This window comes from Carcharodon carcharias, chromosome 3 (assembly GCF_017639515.1).
Source record: "Carcharodon carcharias isolate sCarCar2 chromosome 3, sCarCar2.pri, whole genome shotgun sequence".
Taxonomy (NCBI): Eukaryota; Metazoa; Chordata; class Chondrichthyes; order Lamniformes; family Lamnidae; genus Carcharodon; species Carcharodon carcharias.
Window position 1 is genome coordinate 102,891,265 of NC_054469.1, and position 15,408 is coordinate 102,906,672.

Genomic DNA, 15,408 nt, shown 5'->3' on the forward strand with positions numbered 1-15,408 from the left:
TAAAGAGATTCGGTCCTTGACCCATCTATGACATCCAGCACTGCAGTATTATTCTTAATCAGTGCTGCCACTCTGCCTCCTTTCTTTCCTATGTTACCTATCCCGAATATCTTATATCCAGGAATATTTAGTACCCAGTCATGACCTTTTTGAGCCAGTCCTCCATTATCACCACAATATATTCCCATGTGGCTCTTTGTAACTGTGCTCACTAATTTACCACACTTTGTGCATTTATAAACATGCAATTTAAACATAAGTCAGACCTTCCTGTATTCTCTTTTAGCCTGACCTCACCTAATACCTTACTGTTTCTTACTCTAGAGTCACCTGTCTCACCCAATCCTTTGTGCATTTGTTTCTCCTTTCGATTGCTACATCTTGGTACCCATCCTCCTGTCAAATTAGTTTATACCCTCTCCAACAGCACTAGCAACTCATCCCGCGAGGACAATGGTCCAAGTCCTGTTGAGGTATGACCGGGTTATTCTGTCCAGGTCCCATCTCCCCCAGAATACGTGCTAATATTCCAGAAATCTAAAGTCCTCCCTCCTGCACCATGCATTCATCTGCTCTGTCCTCCTATTTCTATACTCACGAGCACATGGCATTGGGAGTAATCGGGAGATTCCCACCTTTGAGTTCATGCTTGCTAATTTCAATCCTAGCTCCCTAAAGCTTGCCTGCAGGACCTTATCCCTTTTTCTACCTATGTCATTGATATTGATGTTATCCACAACCTTTGGTTTTTCATCCTTCCCCCTCAGGGTGCTCTGCAGCTGCTCAGTGACATCCTTGAGTCTGGTACCAGGGAGGCAGCATACCATCCTGGATTCTGCAGTCACAGAAATGCCTGTCTGTTGTAACTACTGAATCCCCTAATAACTTTTCTGATTCACCCTGTCACCCTGTCTACAGCTGAGCCACCCAGGATGCCATGGCTGCTGTGTACTCCCCAGAGGAACCATCATGTTCACCAGTATTCAGAACTGAATACCATTTAGAGAATGAGATGCTTCCAGGGGACTTCTGCGCCACCTGCCTGGTCCTCCTTGTCTGTTTGGCGGTCACCCAATCTCTGCCTGGACTCTCTATGGCTGCTGAGTGACCATCTCCTGAAATGTGCTGTTTAGAGGATTTACTCATTTAAAGGTATTGGCAATGCATATTATAATATTCAGTTTTTTTCCCACCCGATAGGAGGCTGCTCCGACTGAATCACTATTGAACTGGCAGGACTATGAAGGAAGAACGCCACTTCACTTTGCTGTTGCTGATGGAAATGACGCTGTAGTTGATGTATTGACCTTGTATGAAGGATGCAATATAACATCCTATGATAATTTATTTCGAACTCCTCTGCACTGGGCAGCTTTATTAGGTAATTAGTCCTAAAAGGGAGCTTAGGACATGTTCAGAAAATCATTATTATGATTATGTATCCACAGACCTAGAACAGGTTGCACACAATCTATATAAATTCAATTGAAAATGGTTTTGAATTCAGGGCTGAGTTGTCCACAGGACTGAAATTCATTGTACTTTATTTTCAATGTTTCTAATCATACTGTGTTTTATGGTGATTTTAGATTTGAGTTGTCTTGGCACATAGTCCTTCCAACAGAACAAGGACACAAACCATTCATAGCCAGTGGCCTAAATCAATGTTTCCTCGAAATTTTCTTTCTAGTAGGAGGGGCAACAAACTCCTCTAAGGACTACCTTTTTGCCCGTGGGTAGTTTATATTTTAATAGTCACTGAAATTTCATGACTTTGTGAATTGTCTGCTTGTTTCAATATGTGGTAGCTTCCAGATTGCAGAACAGCTGTACACAAATGTACCTTACAGAAAACAATTTTCTCCTCCCACTGGTCCCATTGTACTTCTACTCAAAGTTCCCATAATAGCTCCGCCTCTCAATGGCCCCAATTCATATCTCCTCTAACAAGTCACATTAAACATCTACTCTCACATGGCCCAATCCACTGCTCTTCTCACTGATCCCATTCTATCTCTCTTCACACTTCTCATTCCTCATGGGCCCCATTCTCCTTTTACTCACACCACTATACATGTGTCCCATTCTACCTCTCTTTATATATCCCATTCCAACCCTCCTCAATTCGGCCCTACTCTACCTCCCCTCTCACATGCCACACATGAACTGAGAGCTCCCCTTTCCCAACAAAACTTCTCACACTTTCTGGAGAGGTAATAACATGTGAAAGGAGCCGGGATGGTGCACATAGCTTGAAGGTCTCAGCTTCTATTGAAAACAACTTTAAAAATCCATTCAGTTGGCCAAACAATGAATGAAACTCAGATAATCTGGTCATTGTTCCATAATCCATTAACCTAGACAGCTTCAAGTGATCTGTGGTTTCCAGACTAGTTTATATGGTTCAGTGCTAAAGGTAAGTGTTCATTGGTTATTCTGCATATATTTGATCAATAACCCAATCTGTATCATAAACCTCCCCACCAGAAAGAATGTGGTATTCACTGATACTAAATCAATTCATCCCAGACTGTGTGTGTTTACCTAGCCACAATGGACCTTGTCCACAAGGTTTGTGACCTTGAGTTGCTGTGGGCCTTTTTGTGTCATTTTTCTCCAGATTGAGTCCTGGAACAGTGAAAGCCCTTGAATGGGGAACACTTCCCAAGTCTCACTTTGATCCAGAACTGTCTATCGATTACTCTGCAGGCCCATCACTTTCATTTGGCTAAGCCTCTTCACCACCCTGCCATGGAATTTTCCCGATTCTCTTCCCTCTCCTACAAACCTTTACTGATGATTCCAGAGCATGCTCACCTTCTGAAGCTCAGCCTTTAATCACGCTCTGAGGCTTTGTCTGGCTCCTCGCTTCCCAACCTTCTTGTTGGATATTGGTCACTTCCAGACAAACCACCTGCTCCCCTCACTCAAGCTCACTGCTTCTTTTCTCACAGATTCCCTCTGTCCTAAGCTCTTTGCTCCTCAAATCACAAATTTTCTCTCTCCCATGATTGTTGCTCCTCCAGTTGCAGCTGCTCTATTTCCTGCTCTCTCCCCAGGCCCTCACACTTTTGCCTTTGGGATTTGTAGCTCAGCCTTCCCCCACTCGAGCTCACTGTTGTAAACGCCCTCTTTATTTCAATGCATAATACTCTACTGCTTAGCTGTGCATATGTGCACTTTAAAGGGAACTTTGGCCCCAATACTCATCTCATTCATTACATTGTCATCCAGTCACTTAGATTGCAGTTTGGTTTATGTTAAATTTGACATGATCTTTTCGATAACCCTATTATAACCTCTTCTGTACATCATGCAAAATTATTTGGGTTGAATGTGTGTCTGTATAATTGAAATATTTAGTATAGAATCTTTTATTTGTCATGGGATGTGTGCGTTGCTGGCGAGGCCAGAATTTCTTGACCATCCCTAATTGCCCTTGAGAAGGTGGTGGTGAGCTGCCGTCTTGAACTGCTGCAGTCTGTGTGATGTAGGTACACACACAGTGCTGTTAGGAAGGGAGTTCCAGGATCTTGACCCAGTGACAGTGAAGGAACGTCGATATATTTCCAAGTCAGGATGTTATGTGACTTGGAGGGGAACTTGCAGGTAGTGGTGTTCCCATGCATCTTCTGCCCTTGTTCTTCTGGGTGGTAGAGATCACAGGTTTGGAAGGTGCTGTCGAAGGAGCCCTGGTGAGTTCCTGCAGTGCATCTCATTGATGGTACACACTGCTGTCACTGTGTGTTGGTGGTGGAGGGAGTGAATGTTTAAGCTGGGAATGGAGTGCCAATCAAGTGGGCTGCTTTGTCTGGGATTGTATCGGGCTTCTTGAGTGTTGTTGGAGCTGCACTCATCCAGGCAAGTGGAGGGTATTCTATCACACTCCTGACTTGTGCCTTGTAGATGGTAGACAGGCTTGGGGAGTCAGGATGTGAGTTACTCTCCGCAGTAATTTAATCTGGAGCAAAGGTTACTCTGCAAGTACCCTCCATTTTCAGTGATGCCATTCTGCTGAGGAATATGGGATTGGATTGACATTGACTACATATGTTCCACACTTACTTTGAAACACAGAAGCAGGAGTAGGCCATTGTGCCCTTAGAGCCTGCTGCCCCATTCAGCTAGGTCATGGCTGATTGTCTCCCTCAAGGCCATTTTCCCACACTATCCCCACATCCCTTGATGTCATTAGTACCTAGAAATTTATCGATTCCTATCTTGAACATACTTAAAGTTTGAGCTTCCACAGCCCTCTGGGGTAGAGAGTTCCAAAGATTCATGACCCTCTGAGTGAAGAAATTCCTCCTCATTTCTGTCCTAAATGGCTTGCTCCTTATTCTGAGACTGTTTCCCTTGGTTCTAGATGACACAGCCAGGGAAACATCCTTTCTGCATCTACCTGTTTAGCCCCTTAAGAATTTTGAAATTTTCAATGAGATAATCTCTCATTCTTCTAAACACTAGAGAATATAGGCCCAATCTCCTCAATCTTTCCTCATAGAACAGTTCCGCCATCCCAGGAATTAATCTGTGAACCTCTGCTGCACTCCATCTATGGCAAGTACCCCTAACCCTCCCTATGTAAGGGGACCAAAACTGTACACAATACTCCAGGTGCAGTTTAACCAAGGTTTTGTACAATTGAAGCAAGGCATCTTTACTCCTGTACTCAAGTCCTCTTGTGATAAAGGCTAACATACCATTTGCCTTCCTAATTGATTGCTGCACCTGCATGTTATCTTTCCATGACTTATGAACAAGGACACCTAGGTCCCTTTGGACATCAAAACCTCCCAATCTCTCACCATTTAAGAAATATCCTGAACCTCCGTTCCTCCTACCAAGGTGGATAACCTCACAGTTATCCACATTATGTTCCATTTGCCATGTTTTTATCCACTCACTAATGCCCATTCCCAATCTTAAATCAAGAAAAAGTCCACAAGGTTATGAAAGCTCAGATAACTGGGGAATGCAAAACAAAGAAGTGGGAAATGGAAAGAACTTTGTAATAGACAAGAGAAATAATTTGAATAATATAGATAAGATTAAAATTACAGTGAAATAGATGCATGGTTCTAGGAAGGTCAACATCCAGAAATTGACTACTGAAGATCCAAATGGTAAATATACTGGCCCCAGTAGTAAAATAATTCAAGAATTCCTCAGAAAATCCCAAGAAGTTATTAACTAGAAAAATACTGAGTCAGACAGAAAGACTAAGAGTGGGGGAGATATGAAAGCCAGATTTTTTTTTAGAAATAATAGCCTACTAAAGAGACTAATCATTTAGAAATGCTAAGCAAGAAGTTAAAGAAGATCAACTTACAAAGATGGCATACACTGTATTTGAAGAAAAGTGAGAGATTGGGCAGAAAAAATGAATATTGGAGGGGCTGTTTGTTTTTCTCCTATCTCCTCTTCCAATATTCCTTTTGATATATTCCCATTATATTTCTTTTTGAAAATGATTATTTCTAGTGGAGACACTTATAAAATTGGACACATTCAGCAACATCAAAGATAATTTGAAGTTATTTCCCTTTGATTTTCTGCATTTGGAACTAGAGCTTTCTGTTCCAATGCAGGTGAAGAACATAAATATTACCATTCTATAGTACTATATTTTCTGGGGTTATTCTGGTCAGATCAAACTTGGACCTACTTCATCAATACTTCAGCAGTGAAGTAAGAGAGGAAGTGGAGTGTGCTTATGTTGAAAGAATGAGAGAATACAAGCTAAGTAATCTAATGCTTTACTTGGTGGCTGCCAGGTGATACTGGAGCATCCCTGTGCAGTTTGGGAATAGTTCTCATTTTTAAGCAAGTCTCCAGTCAAGTCAAACTCCTCATTAAATGTTTTAATTGTTTTTCTGGCTGAACCTATTTATATGCATTTTAGAGAGAAAGTTTGGGAATAAAAGTTTCAGTTAGTTGATAAAAAAAAAGCTGAATAAGCATAAGCAGAGTGAGTGAGATGATTTCTGACGTATCTTTTTCTTTCTTGTAAACCATGTGGGATGGAACATTTGCTTTTACATTTGAAAGTTCTTCAATTGCTATTGTTAACAAACCCTCATCGTAAAGGGCTTCACTGATACAGTCTTAACATTCTCTGTCTTCCATATACAGACATAAACGATAATACAAACTCAGATGTGCATAATGTAAATTTCACATTCTTCAAAACAATGTTTTCAACCCTTCTCGTTCATGTGGGGCATACTAAACAGCCCATTGTCACCATTCACTGATAACAGTATAGACATGCAACAAATGTTCTCAAACAATCTTTGCATCAGTTTGACAAGTTTCTGTAGGAGTTGCGTACCTCTCTGTGCATTTTTATGGTACCACCTGTTTCCATACCTGGCTTTCAGATGGCATCTCATAGCAACTGCCATCCCATGTCCTAATTTCCCCTTAGACCTCTGTTTTAGGCATAGTGCAAGGATCTTTGCAAGATAGCTTGTTAGATCTCTTGCTTAGGTATCCTGTGCTGTGTATAAGCTTTACATGTTACCACCTGGTTAATCGAAGTCTTTGTGAGGGGCTTTGGCAAAGAGCCCTGCTGATATTGAGGCTGACTCCAGCTCCAGAGTGCTCAGTGATTGCTTCCTGTGGGCTTCTCTGCATAACTTTTACCCTTTTTTTAGCAACAAATCCACTTCAAAGCTTGCTTGTGGACCTTAAGTGTAGGGCAGGTATGAACTATAGAGAATATTTTAAACAATGTTTCTTGTATGTATCAAGTTAAGCCTGCACTTTGAGCTTGATCTTGGTGAAAAGGATAAAAATCCCCTCAACCCTTCTCAGCCGTGGTCCTTATTCCTAAAGAGTAAGTTGCTATCTGCCAGAACCCCAAGTTCTGCTCTGAATCAACACTGCAGACATCTTTCAATCCATATCCATATCTTCAAGATTCTTTCTTGACCTGTGCAAATCCAAAAATTACTGGAGGACACCTCCTTCATGTACAACAGACTCTCATTAGTGAATGCATTAAAGGGAGTTCCAGTTAGCAGGTAAGTAAACAACCTGTTCTATGATCAACCCCTCTTTAACCCCCTTATTGTATGCCTGATCTTAGCTTATCACCATATTTAGTCTGATGTCACAAATAAGAATCACCACATAGTCTTTTCCTGTCATTAACAAAGTTTGATTACATCCATAAAGTAAATTTTTCTGATGTAGAATGCCTAATGGGTTTCTTCCATAAACACATGTAGTTAACTTATCTCCTTTGTAACATTGTTAATTCTGGTTAGATAATTAACATGCATAAATAAAATTCCTGTTGGAACAAATGTTTCTGATCTTTATTTTTCCCTGCGTACTCTGCCACCCAACAATTTTCTCCGCTCCACTCCTGGTGATGGTGTTTTATGCTGATGTATAGTTCCAAAGAAGCCAATACACTCCTGCATTTTTCCCAAATGGCCATTCTTCATGTGTAAACCTAAATGCTGATTATTGATAGGCAGTTGAATTTTAGAGAGCATTGCATCTGACCCTGCTCCTGTTCTTATCCCAAGTACAACAGAGGCTTCTCATTAGCAAATGCATGAAAGAGAGCTCCAGTTGATTTCTCCCCTATCCTTCCCCAGTTTGAGACAGGGAAGACAATTAGCTGAGAATAGCCTGAGACTTTATGGATCTCAATTATTCATAACTTGGTCAATGCATTTTTCCCAAAAAGCCATGAAGAAGCTCTTGTATAAAGTTGGTTCCACATCTAAAAAACACTAAGTACATTATTTAGTTCAAGTCCAACATATTTTGTCGTCTTACCCCACAGGTTTTTTTATTTATTCTTTCATGAGTTGTGGGTGTTGCTGGCAAGGCCAGCATTTGTTCCCACCCCTAACTGCCCTTGAACTTAGTGGCTTCTTAAGCAATTTCAGAGGGTAGTTAAGAGTCAACCACATTGCTGCGGGTCTGGAGCCGTATGTAAGCCAGACCAGGTATGGATGGCAGATTTCCTTCCCTAAAGGTCATTAGTGAACCAGATGGGTTTTTATGGCAATTGAAGATAGTTTCATGGTCACTATTACTGAGACTAGCTTTATATTCCAGATTTATTAACTGATTTGAAATTCTGCCAGCTGCCATGGTGGGATTTGAACCCATGTCCCCAGATCATTAGCCTGGGTCTTTGGATTACTAATCCAGTGACAATACCACTATACTGCCTTCTCCCCTTCTCCCAGTACTTTTTGCTGACCAAATTATTTAAAGAAAAAACTTAATAATGTTCTAATTTAGTACAACGCGTATTGAACCTTTGAAATACAACATGACTTTTGTATTCATATCCAGACTTTAGTTATCCAAACCTTTTGATTCACAATCACGAAATCTGGAGGAATTTACCTGGTGCCAATCCCCTGCCTTCTCTCTGTATCCCTGCACATTCTTCCTTTTCAGATAAAAATCCAATTCTCTCTTGAATGCCTCAATTGAACCTCAATTGACCCAGAATATAGCCAGAAGTCTATGTTTTAAAAACACAAATCAAATATGTACATAATACCAGTAATTCTGAAAGCTGAGAAATTTTGCATTGCTGGTTGTTTTGCTTGCATTGTTTGCTGATGTCACTTTCATGTTTTTGTGATTTAATCATAAATTTTATTCCTATATTTAGGTCATGCTCAAATAGGACACCTTCTACTGGAAAGGAATAAATCTGGTACTATTCCATCAGACAGCCAAGGAGCCACACCACTGCATTATGCTGCTCAGAGCAATTTTGCTGTAAGTACTGTTGGAGGATAAGTCTCAAGGAAAAGACATTTTTAGCAATTTTAAATTGTGCAGTATTAGTATTTTGTGTAATTGTAGCAAGATCAGGTAATATTTCTCAATAAGTACTATTTGTTTCTCATGTTTAAATTATGTTACCTCCCACTGACCCCGCCAACTTTGCTGAGGTCAGCACCAGAGGTCACCAATAGACAGATCCCAGCACTTACACCGGAATCAAAGATCCTTTGGTTTTTGAATATAGTTGCTTGGATATCTTCAAGGCAAAATTGAGCAAGTACTTTGAAGTGAAATATTATCAGATACAACTGTTAGGAAAACAAAAGGGTGAACTAAATTAACTTACGTTCATTTCTGGCCTTAAACTTTGTGTTTTTTAAATTCTGTTACTAGGGTTTGTGGCTTTTATCTACAGCACTCCCAGGGCTTAAATCCTCCTTCATGGTTTAGGACTAAACTGAATTTTATATTCAGCGTACGATCAGAGCACTGTACAATTTCACTACGATAACCTGTGCTCTACTAATCTGACAGTATAGTACTTTGTTTGTTTTGTCGATCAGTGTTCTGCAGTTACTGGACAGGTTTGCACCACATCTAAAGCTCTTAAATTTTTCTCAACTTCACTCTTAGAGAATATGTTTCCTGTTTTTAACTTATACCCTCAGTCACTTTCTCTTGTCCACTTTTACGTCTTCCGTAAACAATTTTGTATACTCTTGTTTGGCATAATTCATGGAATATTTTTTAGCCCATTTTCTTCAATATACAGTACTTATCCATGTTAAATTTCTTGTGCCAGTGGTTGGCCCATACAGATCTTATCTAACTTGTTTTATAGGTAATTGGCTACATATTCGAAGGCTCTCCCAACTGCCCTTACCCTCCAGTTTGTGTTCACTTGAAAATTTTGACTACTGTGTTTATAAATTGAGATTGTAATGGGCCATAATTTACTTTGCAGAGCACCTTACAGTGTTTTGTTGGTTGTACTTACCCTTGCACATTTAGGCTTTTGAGTTTTTTGTGTGACAAATGGCTGAAAGTGAAAGCTGATAAAATCAGGGAAAATGGGCACCTGGGGCCTGAGTAAGTGGGGCTAATAACTGGATATCTCCTTAACTAAACATATGGAAGGATTATGAAATTAATTGTGCAATGATTAAGGAGAAACTATACATTTCAATGGGTGAATTCAATGAAGAATCAGGTATAGAAAGAGAAATAAAAAGAGTAAAAGAATGATTGGAATAAGAGACAGAGAAAAAAAAGACAAAGGATAAGTTAAAAATTTAAATTTTACATTTTAAAACTCTTCAACAACAATTAAAACCTGAAAGGATGAGATCACACTTGTACTAGTTACTTTTCAGTGCCAAAGAGATTGACTGGCAGTAATTATCACTTACCATCATTAAAAGAGTTCTTAGATTGAAATGAACAAGACTTAATTTCCTATGGCAAGTTTAGTTTGTACCTACTAGACTAATGATAGTTTGTATTTACCAAATACAGTAACTTGATGCCTTTCAATGCATTTCAATTGTGAGCCAATAATGAAATGCAGTTTTATGTAAAGCTAACAGAGAAGCAACACAATTCACACAGCAGCTTTGGGATATTTGAATTTCACTGCATTCTTCCCCTCCCCTGAAGTTGTTGTACCGCTTGTACTTAAGTAATGGCAAACACAATTAGCCTCACAATTATTTTGACAGCCAATGTTCATTATAACTTAGAAATGGTTCATTATAAATTAGAAACAACACATGTCCCATCATCGATACTTGAGAAATTCCACTCACTCTTTTCCTCTATCTCAGTCTCATTGATACCTGCTTTTTCCTGCTCTTTAATCAATTTCCTACCAGTCTCAGGTATTATCTTTAATTACAATCCAAGCTTCTTTTGTGTTGAACTTTGTCAATGGTTTTTGAAAACCTAGATATACCAATTATAAGGCATTTGGGTTGCTAATGGCCTCAATAAAGTCTTGGAAATTAATAGGATAAGGTATTCCTTTTTGGTAGCAGTTTACTAGTTTATTATAATACAAAGTAATCCTACATTTTATCTTTGAAAATCAATTTCATAATCTGTTGCATGTTAAAAAGGATATGGTCTCAACATTCAGAAGAAATTATATGTGTAGCTTATGCTGTGACCCTGTCATTGAGTGAAAAGGACAGTTAAAAAAATTGGAAATCCACCTCTAGCAACATACACGATAAAAACTATATGTAAATAAATAGCTGAAAAGGATTAAAACACTTCATGAAAGAACAGAGAAACTTTAAACCAGAAATGGAATGGATAATCACCGTTCAGGGACAAAATGATAAGCACCCATGAATGGTCACAGGTGCATATGATTTAATTGAAAATGTCCTTGCAAACCTTGCATGAAACCAGAAACAAAGATTCACCGAAAAGGAAATAAGATAGCTTTAAAAATCCAGCCACCCAAAACAGAAAATGATCCAAAAATTCAAAAGGAAACCTGGGAGAAGAATACCTAAACAGCCTGAGTGGAACAACGGCAGTTCAGTAAAAGTCAGAACTTGACCGCCCATTTCCCTCCCCCACTCTCCACCATTCCACTCCACTCCAACCCACTGTTCCAAACCAACCAACTCCCATGAGGCCTGACAACCAACTCGGCAAAAGTTTATGATTGACCAGAGTCTTGCACACACCAACTGAGTCAAATTATCTCTTGCTTCTTCCCCCTTACATTCCCTTGCTACTTTCCCTACCCCACCCTTCCTCATCCACACTTGTCTTTTACCTCTCTCCCATTTTTTACTGTCCACTCTTCATCACTCCTCCACTCCTTTCTCCTCCCCTGTTTTTTACTCTCCTCTCTGCCATCTCTGTCTCCTCCTTTCCCCTCCACCTCACCCATTACCAGCTTCTCCTCTCTCTCTCCCCATTTATTTCCCCTTTTCTATCTCCACCCTTTTCTCATTCCTCCACCCTCTTCTCTAATTTCCACTCTCCCTTTGTTTCTCCCTGTCCACCCTTTGTTTAGTTATGTCCCTGCCTTTGCTTTCCCTAAGAAATATCCATGGCCTTGATCTCCCATTTGCAAAACAAGCTTAATAAATAGTTAGAAATGGCTGTGGTATAGTCATCTTTTTTGGTGCAAATAAAAAAATGTTTAGAAGATCTAAAGAACTCACAAAGCAAATAGGAGATTGGCACTCCTGAGAGTGAAAAAGCGAGCAGTACTAGCTGCTTCATTTAGTAAGTGATAACTAATTCAGAGATAAAAACAAAAAAACTGCAGATGCTGGAAATCCAAAACAAAAACAGAATTACCTGGAAAAACTCAGCAGGTCTGGGAGCATTGGCGGAGAAGAAAAGAGTCGACGTTTCGAGTCCTCATGACCCTTCGACAGAACGGTTCTGTCAAAGGGTCATGAGGACTCGAAACGTCGACTCTTTTCTTCTCCGCCGATGCTGCCAGACCTGCTGAGTTTTTCCAGGTAATTCTGTTTTTGTTTTTGATAACTAATTCTGATCTGTCTAACAACAATAAGTTACAGCGATTAAACTGCTCATTCAATGAGCTGTGCTTTATATACTACTTAAACGTACAGTGTGGTACAGATTGCTGAAACAAAAGCAAAATACTATGGATTTTGGAAATCTGAAATATAAAGAGAAAATGCTGGAAATGCTCAGCAGGTCAGGCAGCACCTGTGAAGGCAAAAACAGAGCTAACATTTCAGGTTGAAGCCCTTTTATCAGAACCAGAAAAAAGTTAGTGATGTAACAGGTTTTAAGCAAATACAGAGGCATGGTAAGAAAGGGAAAGGGAGGAAAGGACAAAAGATTTCTCCTGGACTGGAAGGCAGAAGAGATTGAAAGTAAAAAAAAATGATGGTGCAATGCAAATCAGGTCAAGAAAAGAAACATAAGATGGGTCTAGAGAAGTTGTGTATATGGCAACAGCAGGATCGTGGGGCTAGGTTTTACAGGGTGCTGTATCCTCCGCCCACCATTTTACGCTGGGAGCAGCCTTAATTGTTTCAGGGTGAGACTTCCACTCTCGTTTGGGATGATGTCCCACTTAGAGAGCTGCCAGCCAATCTGGCCAGCAGCTCTGTAGTCCCAGCAGTGCCGGGTTTGAGCAGTGGCCACTGCTGACTACTGATGGTCCTGAAGAAGTGGAGGGGCTGGAACCCAGACTTCAAATTAGCAGACCCCAGTGAGGTGGATGGTGGAATGGGGGAGCTGGGTTTGAGGTACCAGGGTAGAGGGTTAAAGTTAGGGGTGGGGGTTGCCTCCTTTCTTGTCTGACAGCAGCCCATGCAGTGAAAGCTCCTGGGCTACCGATCTGGCTTACACCTTCCCCTTCCATGTGTAAAATAGTAACGAAGGCAGAATGAGGTGCTTGAGTGGCCATTAATTGGCAATATAAGGGCCTCAATAGCCCAAGGGTGAGCAGGCTACCTGACACCTTCCCTGCCCAACCGTAAAATGGGAGAAACATTGAGGGTGGACGGGAAGGCAGTGAGAAGGTGATGCACTATATCTTCTGAGCCCCCTTACCTTCAAGTACACCAGTGGGATGCTGTAAAATCCAGCCCATTATCAGCAGCTGGTGCCTAACAAAAAAGGAAGCAGTGGGTAGGATAGATTGCTGAAAGGTAGTTTCTAAAATATTGAATGCAGATTGTGTGGAATAAATTCAGATTTTTTTTGCGTAGGAGACTGTTGAAGTATTCTTGAATCATCCATCAGTGAAAGATGACCCAGACTTGGAAGGGCGCACTGCATTTATGTGGGCTGCAGGAAAGGGCAGTGATGATGTCCTTCGAACAATGCTGAGAGTAAAATCAGACATCGACATCAACATGGCAGATAAATATGGTGGAACAGGTTAGTTTTTCAGTTTAAATCGCTTTAGCATTTTTGCACTGTAAAGACCTTTATTTGATAATATTGTTCTCACCTCTGTTATCATCCATGCAGTTTTTGAAAAAAATAAGTGGCCTAGCTATAGTTCATATTGAGGAATGTATGGTTGCTAATTAATAGCTTAAGGTGTGCTATACATAGTATGAGATGAAAATGCTTATTTTTTATCTCTGATCATTCCTGGAAAATGTAGCTGCATGTTTTAAGGTTTGCAATAAGGAGGTAGGTACAGATTTTAAATATTGCAAACCTTTGAGAAAGCATATTTCAGCATGAGAGCTGCTTTGGTTTATTCCTTCATTAAACTTTATCCATATGGGTGAGATATTACTGAAGTTAGTGCTCAGTAACATGATTGTTGTACTACCTCCCTCCTGTTCTGAAAGAGATATTGGGTGGCAACTTCTGTTCTCTCTGGTGGCTAGCTTGGAGGTAGGAAGGACATTTAATTATGTGGGATGATGGCATACCTGAACCCTGCTGCCTTCCCACCTCCGCCAGAATTAAGTTATGGGTCAGAAGGCCCATGGGTGACCTTCTTGCCCTGCTGCCAATTAATAACCACCTAAGGACCTCATCTCGCTGCTGATGATATTAACCTGGCTAAAACCTTGCAGTCAGCTTGTCGCCTCCGGGGGTGGGCGAGGGGAAGGACTCAACATTGGGAAAGGGAGGTCCACTGAGAGCCAGCCCCTGTCCTTGCTGCCAATCCTCTAACACTCCTCTCCCCATGACCTCCACCCCACAAAGGCACCCTCGGCCCCACCCCCCTGATATTGGAGTCCTCCTAATTTTTGCACGCTAATTTAGATTAATGAAAAATTGCATGGCCTTTGTTATATAGTAAGTATTCCTTCCCCAGTTTTCCCCTATGTGCTTCACCTGATGATTATTTATGTTTAGGTGCAACAAAGGAAGCACAACAGCAGTTTTTACTACATCCTGTGCAATTGAGAGTTTTCCAAATTTTGAGCTGCATTTTTGTTCTAGAAACATAACAAAGTACTCTCTCCAATAAAACTTTCTTGTTCAGTCTCTGTTGTGTTTGGCGACATTTGAGCATTTGGTGCCTCGAGACAGAGTTCATCAAACTACAAATACACCTTAGTTGTGCAGCTTAGACCAAACCTGAAGTTATCTCGGCTGTGAATCTTCCTCACTGTAAACTTCAGCTGCTCAGTCAGCATCTTGTAGCTAATTCAACAGCTGTAGTTTTATAGTTACTTGGTGGTTAGTTACCATCTCTTTTATCAGGAAATTTTTGAACATAAGCAGTGTCTTTTCTAAGAGAACAATTTTTCTAGAGTTTTGTCCCATTCTAATATTCCAAGTCTCCTCTCCTCCCTTCCCCTAGTTGCTTGTCCTCTTGGTTTTAGCTTCATGAAATGGAGACAGGCAATTTTTCTGTCTGCCTCACTCTTGAGCTGTCTTACTTGTTTGTACAGTAGTGAAAGGTACATTTTAGTCATGAGCTGAAATTCTGGTGCTCTGAGCATTCAGATAAAGTTATTGGCAATTTTTCATGTATGTGCACAGTGTGTGCCTGTCAAATGGTAATTTAGGAAATATTCACAATGATCCGCTTTTTTTCAGAGGCATATTGGTTGGTATGGTTGGAGTCAAGAAAGCAGATTGTGGGTTTATATAAGGAAAGGCTAAGGCAAAAAATTCAAAGCTCTGAAAGTTAAGTCCAACAGAGAAAAAAACACG

The 15,408-nt window shown here is 40.4% G+C and overlaps 1 protein-coding gene across 15 annotated transcripts in view; it reads left to right on the forward strand.

Moving 5' to 3' along the window:
- Positions 1 to 15,408, forward strand: part of invs (inversin) — a 429,324-nt gene that overhangs the window by 191,083 nt on the left and 222,833 nt on the right. For all 15 annotated transcript variants that reach the window (XM_041184776.1, XM_041184778.1, XM_041184775.1 and 12 more), the window contains 3 exons: positions 1,201 to 1,381; positions 8,654 to 8,763; positions 13,488 to 13,659. In XM_041184776.1, the coding sequence (XP_041040710.1) occupies positions 1,201 to 1,381; positions 8,654 to 8,763; positions 13,488 to 13,659 (463 nt within the window). The remainder of the gene's footprint in view (positions 1 to 1,200; positions 1,382 to 8,653; positions 8,764 to 13,487; positions 13,660 to 15,408) is intronic.